Source organism: Mya arenaria, chromosome 6 (genome assembly GCF_026914265.1).
Source record: "Mya arenaria isolate MELC-2E11 chromosome 6, ASM2691426v1".
NCBI classification, from domain to species: Eukaryota; Metazoa; Mollusca; class Bivalvia; order Myida; family Myidae; genus Mya; species Mya arenaria.
This window is the reverse complement of record NC_069127.1, coordinates 60699167-60713937: the sequence shown is the minus strand read 5'-3', so window position 1 is coordinate 60713937 and position 14771 is coordinate 60699167. Positions and strand designations below refer to the sequence as shown.

At 32.5% G+C, this 14771-nt stretch overlaps 1 protein-coding gene across 2 annotated transcripts in view; it reads left to right on the top strand.

Moving 5' to 3' along the window:
* LOC128238508 (ras-related and estrogen-regulated growth inhibitor-like) overlaps positions 1 to 13993 on the top strand; it is a 55028-nt gene extending 41035 nt beyond the window's left edge. Inside the window, exons 1-5 of one of the 2 annotated variants that reach the window (XM_052954495.1) lie at positions 1 to 11; positions 457 to 1495; positions 2905 to 2961; positions 11961 to 12034; positions 12359 to 13993. In XM_052954495.1, the coding sequence (XP_052810455.1) occupies positions 1429 to 1495; positions 2905 to 2961; positions 11961 to 12034; positions 12359 to 12799 (639 nt within the window). In that variant the 5' untranslated portion in view covers positions 1 to 11; positions 457 to 1428 and the 3' untranslated portion in view covers positions 12800 to 13993. The remainder of the gene's footprint in view (positions 12 to 456; positions 1496 to 2904; positions 2962 to 11960; positions 12035 to 12358) is intronic. The other variant, XM_052954496.1, reaches the window with a different exon arrangement.
* Positions 13994 to 14771: the final 778 nt, after the last annotated feature.

Below are 14771 nucleotides of genomic sequence, written 5' to 3'. Positions count from 1 at the left end.
GTTGTGATTATGTGCTGGAATATACTATTGTGACTTCGATTGGGAAATTGAGTCCTGTGAGATGTACTCATTTAATCAAATCCGAAAACAACATGATCATTATATTATGTAGAATTAAGTGATCTTTACCGAATCTCGAATAAATTTGCTTTTCATGAATTAGATTCAATATATGCTGCTGAAGGGATTGACGTTTATTATTGAATATTGAAAGTTCTGTACTGGAATACATCTCAGGGGAGACAAATAAAACAAACAAAATGTATTTAAACATCAGTCTTATTATTTTAGAATTGTTTAAGAAGTTTGAAGATAATAAGTAATTTATTCATATTACGTTTCAATAACGCGAGAAAAAAATCACTCTAAATCACTTTTAAACGTAAAATTGAAACGCTAATGACAAAAATACATATAACCTATTAATGATAAACACTTTCTAACGTTTTGATTTAGGTTTTTCGTGGCCTGTTGGCAGTACTTAAACAATAACAAGATAACACTTCAATTCACATTAATATTAATATGCGATGATTCGCGATCCGAACATATCCGAAGATGTTGCGTTCATCGGAAAATATTCGCAAATGCTGAAAGGCAGTTAATTAAAGGAATAAGAGTTGAGGTGTAAATATCTGACATTTCACAAAAACATAAAAATATTATACAGTGTTTAAATGACGCCATAGTTACAAGATATGTTACGTTGATTAAAACCAGTAGACACGCACACCTTAATGCCGAAAGTTTGGAAAACTTGTTGAACTACTTGAAAGAAACTCTCCAGGTAGGAACATGCGTTCTCTTATCAAGTGCTACAATACAAAACTTATATTTTAATTTTACAGAAATTTCATTAACTCGAGGATTCCTTTGACGTATTACTTCTGGATATCCACTGACGAAGAGCTAAGACAGACAAATAAATTTGTAAACCAGTAATTGATGTTAAACATTACTAGGTATTCATTTCGAGTTTTCTTTTATTTCGAAAGTTTATTTGAAGAGTGTGACGTGAACAAAACTAGAAGGATTGGATCAAAGTGTTCACGGAAAAGAGATCAGACCTGTACAGACCTTCGATAGTTTCAGAAGTCGCTCACAGATTGTGACGGTATGATCGCAATACTTGTTATGTGAATAGGAATTAAATGATAGGAAAGATTGACCTTAATGGTTTTTGCATTCCATTATTTTTTACAGCCACTGGACATTTATCGGATATTGTACATGGCATTAATATACAGTTAAGTTAATGTGTTAGAGTGCCTGGAAATACTAATTAATATTCAGCTCGTGGTCAAAGTCTAGCCAACAGACAATTTTAATACGTCGACGGATTGGTACGCATTTTAAAGATTGCTAAGGTAGATGGACTATAAGCCATAAAATAACGGAGTGACTTTGGAGATTATTTCAGTAAACGAAATGTCTCAAAAACGATTTACCGGCGCTCGAACTGTGTTACTAGGGGCCAGCGGTGTCGGAAAAACAGGTAAGATAGCGTTCATTTATTTATGAATATATCAGTACTATTTATATACATTTGTTATAAATAACTTAAATATTTAAGTAGTGATGAAAATGTATTAAAACAACTTACAGTTATCGATTATAATTATTGCTAATTGATGTATTTGACTAAATATTAGCATCGATGGAAATAAGATTTGATTTATTTCCAGCGTGATAGTTTTCCTGTACAGTTATGTAAAACCCGTTGCATGATCAATGCATTGATTCACGTGTTTGTTAAAACTATTCAATACTCAAATTAATATGTTTTTGCCCAATAATGATAACTAATAATGTTCATAATTTGAATACTTACTTCAATATAGTTTTATATATTTAATCATCACATAACTAGAACTGTAAGCCATAGGCTAACGAATACCCCCCACCCCTCCATGTCTAGGTTGTTTGCCCTGGAGTTAGGCCGGACAAAGCTAATTTTGCCTACAAGGGGAGATAACTCCAGTCAGGGTCATGTGACCTGTACCAAATTCACAGAGGCGAAAGTTTACAACATGGCCATTAATTTCTGAAAGTTTGATAAAGATTTGTTGAATAATAACAAAGATGAATCCCGGACAGGGATTATTTTGCCTACTTTAACACATCAAGGGGAGATAACTCCAGTCAGGGTCATGTGACCTGTACCAAATTCACAGAGGCGAAAGTTTACAACATGGCCATTAATTTCTGAAAGTTTGATAAAGATTTGTTGAATAATAACAAAGATGAATCCCGGACAGGGCTTATTTTGCCTACTTTAACACATCAAGGGGAGATAACTCCAGTCAGGGTCATGTGACCTGTACCAATTTCACAGAGGCGCAAGTTTACATCATGGCCATTAATTTCTGAAAGTTTGAAAAAGATTTGTTGAATAATAACAAAGATGAATCCCGGACAGGGCTTATTTTGCCTACTTTAACACATCAAGGGGAGATAACTCTGGTCAGGGTCATGTGACCCGTACCAATTTCACAGAGGCGCAAGTTTACATCATGGTCATTAATATCTGAAAGTTTGAAAAAGATTTGTTCAATAACGACAAAGATGAATCCCGGACAAAAAAAAAACGGACGGACAGACGGACAGACAGACAGACAGACAGACGGACAGACGGACAACCCGATTCCAGTATACCCCCCCAAACTTTGTTTTGGGGGGTATAAAGATCCTTGCAAATAACTTGCATACAAATAAGAAAAGTCCACCCATTTTTTCAAATACTTGAACGTAAATGATGAAATGTATACGACATATGTGCTCCGGAAACGACTTTCAATTGTTTAAAAATATACTCACCGAACAATTAATTCAAGATAATACTCAATTAAAATATATATATTCACTTACCCTGTACATAAATACAGTTTTTTTTTCCATTTTCAGCTTTTGCAGTCCGATACATCACAAAGAGGTTTATTGGAGATTATGACAGGGATAAAGGTAATACATGATTCGTAAAATACATTTAAAATTGAATTGGATACATTTACTGTAAAACAAAATTGTTTTACTCTTCGACAATGCGATTGCTCGATAATATCATCGGTGGCCCCCGGTAATGAAATAAATAGAATATATTATGATAAGACGCTTGTCACACGGCTGGTATCACGTCAAACTCGTTGTGTAAACACGTTTTAGGCGTCATACTATACATGTTTATACACATTATGGGACTTTATACAGGTCACCAGAACAGCTAAATGAAGGCATAATGATATTTTATTTTTTTCTTTGTTGTGGCGATATAAAATCGCCGTTATTCCATTAACGTACTTTCGTAATTTCAGTAAACACTCGTTTGTCGTATATTAGTTTATTCGCGGCGAAAATACAACATACAAAATGGCAGAAATCAATCACCTTTCAAAAGAGACAGCTCTTAAAAAGAGGCGTTATGTTTGTACGTACTGCTTATGTGTCATGCTTATACGTAATGTTTATATGTAATCGATGTTTTCACTACCCGATACGGAAAAAAACACATAGATAGGTTTGCATTACACACTCAAGTTGTATGTTCTTTCATAACACTAAAAGCAACATCTGTTAAAGAAAAATCTCGTTGACTGTTCAATTAATTTTACCAGTGTAAAACATTCAAGAAAAATGTATATGTAAATAGAAACAACCAAACATTTCCGATCAAAACTTATGTAAGAGAAAGGAAATCAAACAGAACAAACCCCGAGTAATACTTCGACTGTTTGATATGCTGCTGTTCAAAAGTGAATAAAAGAGATGAAAGAAACATATGTTAAGAAGAATATATCATTGAGTAAAGTATTCATTAGTTTGTTGTTTTTGTATTTTATCCATCAATGCAGATACAGAAAGATAGTTGAGATAATTCTTAGACACCGACCGGCTGCCGGCGTGATAAATCAAAAGTGTCGGTAATAATATTTTATTATATCTGGCAAATGATTATTTATGTATAATTGCGAAGAGTTACAACTGTGCTAGAAGTTTGGACTATTTCCTTCACGAAGACAAGCGTTTCGATATTCGGGTAACCTTTTCAGCTGAATATTATTCCATTGAATGAGTAAAAGCGCCCTATACATTGAATATGCCTTTTACAAGCAAGCTCGACATACATTACATCATATAAACATACAAAGAACACAAATAGTAAATATAACAGTGAAAGAATCTTAATTGTATTATAGTTTTTATAAAGAAAAAATAACAGTCTTATCGCTGAAGCGGATAATAAGAAAAACATTAATATTTTAGAAAGCCTTGATGTATTACCTCGAGAGTTATGATTCAGTCAATTGATTACAGAAATAGTTGTAAACGTTAACATATTTAAATTAGCAATGGCATCTTTTCGAAAAGATGGGTTAATATTTCGTTGGAACAGTATCAGCAGATGATAGTAGTTCAGGCATACTAATATGTTAATACTGTCATTTCATATTAATCATTTCAATATGGTTGTGTCCAAAGCCGAAAGCGCTGTCCTATGAAATATTTGTTCATATTTATTATTTACCACAAAGTAACTTTCTAACTTTAAGAGTAAATTGGTTTACACAACTGTAAGACGTCGAATAATACACACAAATTCTGTGATAATTATAAACCATGTCCATGATCTGATACTTGATATCATGGAATATAAGAACGTAACAAATTTTGAGAACCGACAGAAATATGTTTCATTTACAGTCGTAAATGCCATATTAAATTTCTCAATATTTCAGTTATTAATAGCATCTTTAGATCAAGTAATTAGCGTACATAAAGCAATGTTCAATTCCATTAAAATTCAATTAATATCACGTAATACGCCCATCTTATATAATATTCTCAGACAGAAAATCAGATGGTACCTAATGTTCAGAATTTCTGTGGATGTGATCTTTAGATAATATAATTCTTGTGTATTAAAGCTGAGCGTTTTATTTCAGGGGGTATATTTATGTTTAAGTCATCATGACAACTTTTATTGGAAGATATCGCACTGTTAGGAATTATGTCTAAGTCTGCAAGATAACACCAAACATTCAGATTGTATACCAATAATTCTGTTAAGATAACGTGAATCGTTTATCAACAACTACCACTCACTAGAAGAAACGAGAGATATGTAAATCTTCTCAGAAATAATTGCAATATTGCAGTTTGCATTAAAACATATCAATTATTGAGTGCTTTCCAAAACATATTAGTATTGTATTTCCTATTTGCTAGACCAATTTAATATTACACAAAATTTGCTGTCAAAAATATTGTTATATTGAGAAACCATTCTTTATCCTTATATAATATAAGATCCTTACAGTAAGTTACTACTTTCAGGGTTTTGATTATAGTTTAACCGTTATCATTTTTATATCAATTGTTGTCAAACTATGGCCAAGAGCGATTTAACTAATCAGGTGTAACACAGCTAACTAAACTTGTGCTATATTTCATTATATTTGAATTGGCTTTTGCAAGACATCACTTTATCATGTGCTATATGATTTCAATCATCCGGGGGCGATTACAAACCTAAGAGAGATTTTAAAAATAATTACATTGCATTGTTGAAAGTCCGTCCAAGGTTCGAACTCATTCCTAGCATTCGGATGAAACGGTCCGCTTGCCTATTTCGATGATTTACTGAGTTTTCAATTTTAGACTCATTACAGCTATTTTAACGAATTGATATATATAACAGGGTTAAATTTCATAACCAAATACCTACAATCAACTTGTGAACTTGTTATCATTTTGTTTATTATCACAAGTTCACAAAGCTTTCTTCAAACAGGAAAGCAAACAAGACTAACATACATGCCGATCCACACCAATATCAATCGAGTTTTAGACTTTTCTTGAAATTGTCCTAAGACATAAGGCTTATCGCATCTAACGCGATTTAGGAACTAAATAAATTAAAAATAACCGCTGTTTTCTATCACGCGTTTAAATCTTTTATACAAACAAAAACGAAACAACATCCAGGGAGAAGTACTATCCTGCTGAAGCGAAGAGCGCTTACATATTATCAAGTTTTTAGTGTCTTAGTGTCTATGACAATAGAAAAGCACTCAAACAGTGCACTCAAATATGAAGTACAACTATTGATTACGTAGTTGAAAAAAAAAAACGAAATAAAATTCACATGTTGCAAACATTGATGCTTTAACATATTTACGATCTTTGAAGTTACGACTTACATCTTTAATTGAAATCAGGCGCTGCTGGTGTCTTTCCTTTCTTATCCACTATGCATGAACAAAAGTGACCTGTAATGAATGCTTCGAAATAAGAAAAGAAACTAGCTTGGATCCATCATATCTGTACCATGCATTACACATTATTTAAAGCATTCATTTACGATAACAAATATTAATATCATCGAATTTCTTTGCAAACATTATTTAAATCAAGTGGTGATATCCGCCAACTTTTGAGAAACCAAGAAACAAAGGGTATTAAACCTCAAAGTATATATATGTATAAATAATCATATCAAATGCTTATCATTGTTTTGATGATTAAAAAAAAAAAATAAGTATGCAAGTTTTCATTTTTGCATCAGCCTATGTTGTGCCCCTTTGAAACAGAGATTTTGTAATGAATGCACGTAAGCTCATACATTTAAATCCTTCTAATCACAGATGTTGTTTGAAAAACACAACCGAACTTTCACATATACGTTTATTTTCTTTTTAATCTCATATCATTCCGAAATATTGAGTTAGGCTGCAATGCTTAATTGTGTTATTAATGACATGTGGTTGTCCAATTGAGCGGATGGGTTTAAACTGCAAGTGAGTTCCTACTTAACAGATCGTTCAAAAGTGTTGGACCCCTGTATCACTTATATTTCAAAGACGGTATCAACAGGTCTAACTGACGGTTCAAAGGTGGTGGGCCCCTGTATCACTTACCGTAAAAGGCGGAAGCAACTTGCTTAACTGACCGTTCCAAGCCGGTATTCGTCCTGTCTCACTTACCGTCCATGGTTAGGTGTGTTTGATGAATTTTGACGTTTGGTGTATGCAATATGGTGTATTTCTCTCTTGGCATTTAAACAAAGTAGTTATTAATTATTTGCATATTGGGCAGGTTCCCGCAGTTTCCAAATAATTCTTAGTACAGTCAAGTGATAGTTATTCCTGTAGTGTTCATTGTATTCTATGTATAATCAAGTGGAATTTATCTAATACAAAATACAATGCAACTTTAGAATGATATAAAATCAGCATTAACATGTTGCCTATTAAATGAGCGATATATAATACAAAACGCATACAAAAACACAGTTTTATTTTGTTTTCACTCATTAAATATTCTAATATGTGTTGATGTATGCATTTGGAGAAGCAGTTTTCAGGTAAAAGAAACATTTATTTAAACTAAATAAAATATTTACCTACAATATATCACCCGTGTTTGTCATGACGAATATTTTATGTCAAATATCGCCTTTCGCCGACAGAGCTGCCGCAATAAAACTGTACCGCTAAATACAGAATTATTTATGAGACATGTACATTTTAACATAGCGGGATAGCAGTGCTTATAAAAAAGGAGTTGTGCATCTATGAAAGATGTGCACCTCTTATGGATGATATGGCCAAAAAGAGGTATAACACTACATATAAAAGTGCCCCTTTATTTGATGCAGAACAACTATTAGAATGTGACCAAAAATGGTACATCAAAGCTTTATTACCCTTTGTCTCTGGTCCCTATACCAGCAGCGTAGAAAGGTCGGAACTGACTCCCACAACCTGTTTTTACCTACAAATTTGATTAAACTTAGTATCATCAGTTTAAAGGTATATAAATATATAATTATTGATATCGATATTAGATAAAATGTGTTTTGAACGAAAACGATTGAAATAGAAATTAAAATTGACATTGGATTCCAATTGTATTTTTTGAAAAGAAGAGTAATCAAAGTTGCCAAGGTTCGACTCTTTATTTCCTTTAACTTACAGCCCAAATTGATATTATATTTTAAGAAATTCTTTTAAATTGCAATTCCTAAAATATTTTTTTCTAAAAGAATGTCTAAAAAATATTAATACCATTAAATTATCTTTAAATGTTTGGCGTTCTTATGTTTTATGTTTAAATCTGTAAAATTTGCAATGTGTTCATTATATGTAATGCTTTCACAGGTGTATAATTATGAGAATGATTTAAGAAAATTGAGCAAAGTGTTTCAAATAATTTTCAAATGTATAGGGATCATTATTTGTGGTACAATTACGAGATTCGAGATTTTTGCAAAGTTTTCACTAACCTTTACCAGAATATTACACATACATTTACCTCTGACAAAAGTGTTATGTACGGGAAAGAGTTTGTTGTAAAGTAAGCTTGTGTATCTCTCGCTTAGTTACTAGCGGCCTTGATCCATAGGCGTTAATTAAGGTTAAAATTACTGGGCGTGTAGTTTTAACTGTTGAGATTAACTTTAAAACACAGACATGATATGTTTCTTTACCATTTTGAAATCTTGAAATGGTTTTTAGACACACTAAGTTATTCAATGAAAATGAACGAAGATAGTGATATATTTTCTGAACAGTTTTGATTTTTACCACCTATATACAACTTGTACATATCAATTGCTGATATATTTTCTGAACAGTTTTGATTTTTACCACCTATATACAACTTGTACATATCAATTGCTGTGTTGCCGGCCCTATTAAGAAACACTCAAATTAATAAGCAATATAAGGAGAAAACGGAATTTGGCACATACTTCAGGGTGCGATGACGGTGTCGCACCTGCCAACACGTGACCACTGCATTGTTGCTTATAAACAAACGGTCTTTTAATCATGTGATGTTTCTCAAATATACCAAAGTATGCTTAATCAACATTAGGGTTATCGTTAAGACTAACGTTCATCCTTTGGTGTTGACGATAAAAAAATGTTAAAATAAGCCCATTCTGAAAGACTTTATGTAATGTATTCGCATGATTCAAGACAAGATAACAACTATCGAAATAACTCGCAATTTATAGACATAAGAATATTGCACTAGTCTTAAAATTATATATTAGTACTGTTGTATCTATTTTAGAACTAATGGCTTCTTGTTTAAAAGATGGTTTCTATAAAAACATAATTACTAACCTGTCACCTGAAATGCGATGTAACTTTGGAATTTTGGCGGAGAATGGTGCAAATACTAAAACTTTGACACTTTTTGTTGTCAACCCCATTATCGGATGGTTAAAATGAAATGGAGCAAAATTGACTTTTTATTGGCCTAGGCCAACGGTAAAACGGCTTATATTCCGCAGTGACCAGTGATGAATAAAGTTACATTATTTCTATCTTGTCTTCTTTGCTCATGTTATTCAAAACATTTATTTTTAACTTGACATTGTTTTTGAAGAATTCAATAAATTTGAATGTATTGCATATTTGCTTTGTCCATTTTGTCTGTTTCCGTAAATGATACGCCTGTTTGGAAGTCTTAATGCCAACTTATGTTTGTTTTTGCAATCTGATAAAAGAACAGATTGACTCTCTAGTTTTCTGAGCTTCAGTTGAAATCTGTTTTATTACTTTGACACTTTTTACCATGAATTAAGTCTGAACAACTGGGAATGAAAATGATAAATTGTAATATGTTCACAGCCAGTATGAACATGAACTTAGGGTTTTAAAATCTTTATAGTTTCAAAATAAAGTGTTTGAGTCTTGTATAAAAACGTTGCTTTTTGTAATAATTTCAAAATTCTCTAATCTTGAGACAAACCGTACATTTTTGCACAAATTTATGCAAACTTATGGACTCAATAAATTACTTGGATTTTATTTAAACCGTGGATATAAAGGCAAAACTTTGAAGAGTACTTGCTTTCTAGTTTTTGAAGATGAATTCCTGAAACAGAATATAGGGTTGAAAATAGAATACATAATAAAGCTTTCAGTCCTTGATTAAATGAACATTTTGCAATTCATGTTATCTTTAAAACCTTCTTTGGCTGACTCAGAATGTTTTGGCATGTGGCGCCATTTTTTTCTAATATTTTACATAGGTTATCATTTGGAAGAAAAGATTAGCTTATATAAGTCGCCTTTATTTTTAATAATGTTTTCTTTATTTGTTCCCAGTTTTAGTACAATGATGCTTTCTATTATGAAACTCTATGATCACACAGTTTTAAACCTTTTATTGTATAAGGCAGACTGTGGTCATAGTTTCAAACAATGACTGCATCGTATCTCTGAAAAGTTTTTGCATTAGCTGCTCTGAATTGTATTCCTCCGTCTGCAGATAGAGTTGGGATCTCTAACCAATGAAGTACTTTGGGGTTACCTATAAGTTTATTATTATTTGTTTTATTATTAAGTTTCCTCAAGTTAATGCACACTTTGATAAAATTTACCATTTACATTACGTATGTATGCACTGTGCTGTTTGTGGATTTTTGTGCTGTTCTTCCATGTTTCTTGTTTGTGATTTTTTGTTTTTGTGTTCTATGTCATTTGCGTTTACCCAGTGCCATTAAATCGGGTTTATATTTAAACTTTTTGCTATTGAGCTTGTTTCTGTATTTTTTTACATAGGTATTTATCAAATGAGTTTTGTAAATAGAAATTCACTTTCAACAGCAATCTTTCAATAATTTAGACAGTGCATTTAGTAAAGTGCACACTGTATGATGATGTTATTCAAAGCAAAACTTTTACGACACATCTATCATTCTATTGATATCTTGAAACACGGCATAACATGTTTTATTTTCCAATCCGAATATTGGAGTCGCATTTCTATAATATTAAAACATATTTGAGTCAAAACTACATATTTCAACAGAGATATGTTCCATTCAAGGAATATGAAAAACGACGTGTCTCCGTTATATGCATGGCCATACAATAAGCCAAAATATTTCTAAAAGTTCATTTTCAAATCAAATTATGCGAAACATTGTACGTTTGCATTCAATTTACAACGAATCTGAGTATGGTATTATATGCAATGCATTTTCCGTTGTTTTTCAAAGTCGAAAAGAAAGCAGTGACTGTTTTTCTTTACAAAAAACTTTGCGAACGAAGATACAACGTTTCTGAACTATAAATGTAACACATATCATCAGATAATTTCTGTCAAATATCACGCGTGTTCTGATAACACAGTACAAAGTTAAGTTGTATTTGACAATATTGAGGAAATAACAGAGGAAACATCTCACAAAACGATTACAAAAACCACCTTGTAATAGCTTTTCCCCAGCATAAACTTGTGTTTCTACCTATAGCTGTGAAAATTTGTAAAAATATTTGGTTAAGTTTAAGTATCTGTTTCGCCCTAAAACAGCGCCTGCGTACAGTTGTTTTTACTGATCTTTACTGGTTTGTGGAGTTTTGTGTTGTTCCATGTGTCTGGTTTGTTATTGTTTGTTTTTGTAATCTATGTCGTTGGCGTTAATGTATAATTTAAAAAGATTACGATTTACATTTTTACTTTATTCGGGATTGTTGGGATAAGAGTGTGGTTGTGCACACAAACTGGTTTAAACCCCCAGTAAATTTACATTTTACTGACCGTTCCAAGGCGGTACCTAACAATTCTTGCTAAACATACCTAGTTTTTTTATATATAGTATGTTGCACTGTGCTGTTTGTGGAGTTTTGTACTGTTCTTCTATGTTTCTTGTTTGTGATTTTATGTTCTATGTCTTTGGCGTTTACCCAGTGCCATTAAACCGGGTTTATGTTTAAACATTTTGCTACGGAGCTTGTTTCTGCAGCTTTTTGCATAGTTACATATTGTTTTAGTTTTAGTTAAAAACCAATGTAGCAAAATGCTTCCATTGTTACCAATACCACTTCCGTCACTCAACGCCATCACCAATATGTGTATTATTGCTTCTGCTACTACTACTGCTACTATTATTGCTACTGCTTCTAAATTACTACAACTAAATATAATTTAAATTTTTCTTTCAGAGATGGTGTACACACGTCAGCTTCCTACGCCAAGAGATGAAATTACCCTGGATATCCTTGACACCGGAGCAAGGGTAGGATACATTTCTATATGGCATTTTGTAACGACATTATATTTCTTCATTCAAACAAACAGACTAAAGTCGAATATGCACTTTCTGATTTAAGTGACAAGTTATGTAGCAAATATCTACCAATAAGACCAAAACGTCTTTTGGTGACAACTAAGAGACAACATGAGGAGGATTATTTATACACCAATATCAATATAAATGATACAATATGATACAATTACTAGAACACAAATATCAGCGCAAAGAGATATATGCTTAGGCAGCTATTAGTCTTCACCAAATGTTAATATAAACACGTTATTTCCGTTGTACATTTATATTCAGCTGACCTCGGAAACAATCGAAAAGCACACCAAATGGGGTGACGGTTACATTCTCATCTACTCACTCACTGATCGCGCAAGTTTGATTTACTTATCAGAGGTCAAGGACATCATTACAAAGGTCAAAGGTCGCGACTGTCCTTTGACTTTGGTGGGAAACAAAAGTGACCTGATTTCTGCACGTGAAGTCAATGATGAGGAATCGTGTGATTTTGGACAGAAATTTGATTGTCCTAAATTTGAAATATCCGTTGCAGAGACCAGTCAAGGGGTATTGGAAGTTATGGATGAAATAATGTGTCAAATCAAGCGTGACTTTGTGAACAATTTGAATACTTCTAATCAACTGGCAATAGCTGATAATAAACCCCGCTCAAAACTTTACAGCATGAAGAAAGCATTTAAGAAAAGAATAAATCGTAGCCATAGCGATACATATTAGTGATACCTAGTAAACCTACATCAAATAATGAAAAAACACTTGAATTAGTAATATTACAGTTTAAAATAAATCAACACCCTTTGAACAGTGTTTGAATTACTATTCTTTTTTATGCGAATTTTGGGTTCGATATGGTAATAGCAACTTAAATCGAGTTTTTGACGATATAAATTTTTGTAGCTGATTCGATCTACGTTAAAAAAAATCTTGTCGATATATTTTGAAGAAATTTGATAAAAACTGTTCCTTCGACATTCGAATTTCGAAATTTAGAATGTCGATGATTCCGATGACGACGTCAATGACGACAACGATGGCGATAACGATGACGACAACGATGATGATGATGCCGCATGTGAGTTTGATTGGCGGACACCAAGTCGGACAAGTTGGTTTTCCTCGTGATCTTCGATTTCCCTATCAACACAAGACCACACTCTCTCGCAACAACGTGCCAACTAGAGTGACTTAGTATAAGCTAATATTTCTTTCTTCACAGTCGTTGTAAAAAATAAAATGTAAACTAGAACGAAATGCAAGTTAAATATCGGTTGTTGACTGAAGTTTAAGACCAAAGTGAAACTTGAATAGAATTTTTGAAGTTGATAGTTTCCTTAAAGATAAGAAACTTACAAATCCCAAGAAAACGTTACTGTAAATGTTCACTAAATGTCACGTTTTAAAAACTTTACAGTCTCAAACACGAATCTGAATAAAACATAGCTGACGTTTTAAGACGCCATCATTAACTATTTTTATAAAGACGTTCCGATGAATTTCTAAATTTATTCAAAGCCAAAACTATTTAACATTGGTCCAAAATTCTTCAAGAACTCTTAAGCGTAAAACGAGTAAAGGTCTTATTTTATTTAGTCAGACTACATAGTAATAATTCAATTGCATTTTACGAAGTAAAAATGTCAGATACAGAACAGATCTATAAAGATATGCACGTATGCCAAACAGTTCAAATCTTGAATCTTTCTAATTCTACAAATGGTAAAGCATACATAAAGAATACGCTTAATGCTAAAAAATGTTCGTGAATGAAGCATCCATTACTTGGTTTTACTTAAAATATTTTCAGTTTTGAATTGAATTAGATTCTCATTTATGGATGCAATACATGTCAACATCTTCAAAACGAGTTTATATAAAAATAGACGAGTAAATCGCTACTTACGGCCGATTTTTTTTTAAAAACGTTTGGAATTCCGACGCTGTCAATGCATTCTTAAGTGCGAGGGACAGAAGGAACAATTCCCATTGCAATTACATAGCACAGGCGTCATGCTCAAAGGCTATTAAGGAACGTAAATACCCAAAGTAATATTAGTGTTCCTTGCAAATGGTATACACCATGTAATGAAATGTAAATGTTGTTTGCAAGTTGACCGTGAAAATATAGCTCAAATCTTCAATAAATATTCAAACATAACAGTGTGCTTTCTTTAACACATACGATATATTTCTGAACAGAAAGACCAAACTCTAAACACTGAATATTACCGCTATGAAATGAAGTTGAACGTTCGCTTTGATCATAGGAACAGTGCTGTCCAGCTGGGAGGCCTGTCTGTTATTCTGAGAAGAGAGTCGTGCATAAACTTCAATGGGCCGATTGTTCAGAAATTGTGTTTAATACACACATCATCGTGGATAACTTTGAAAAACAGCAATGATAACACCTGCATCAAAATGGCTAGGTTGTGTGAGTTTTCATCAATTATATCGCCGATTTAAAATGATAACCACGATTGATGAAGTTGTTACCAAAATGACTCCATAAATATAAACAGAAATTCACTTCTCATAAAAGTTTGCTTATAGTAAAGTTACCCACCCATTATTTTTTTCTTATTGTTATTTTTTTTTCATAATTATAGTTTTTATCTGGGCAAATATTGCGGTTACTACACTGGCATGGTCAATGAAAACTAAAACAGATCTCATTAGGGTTTACACCGGGTTA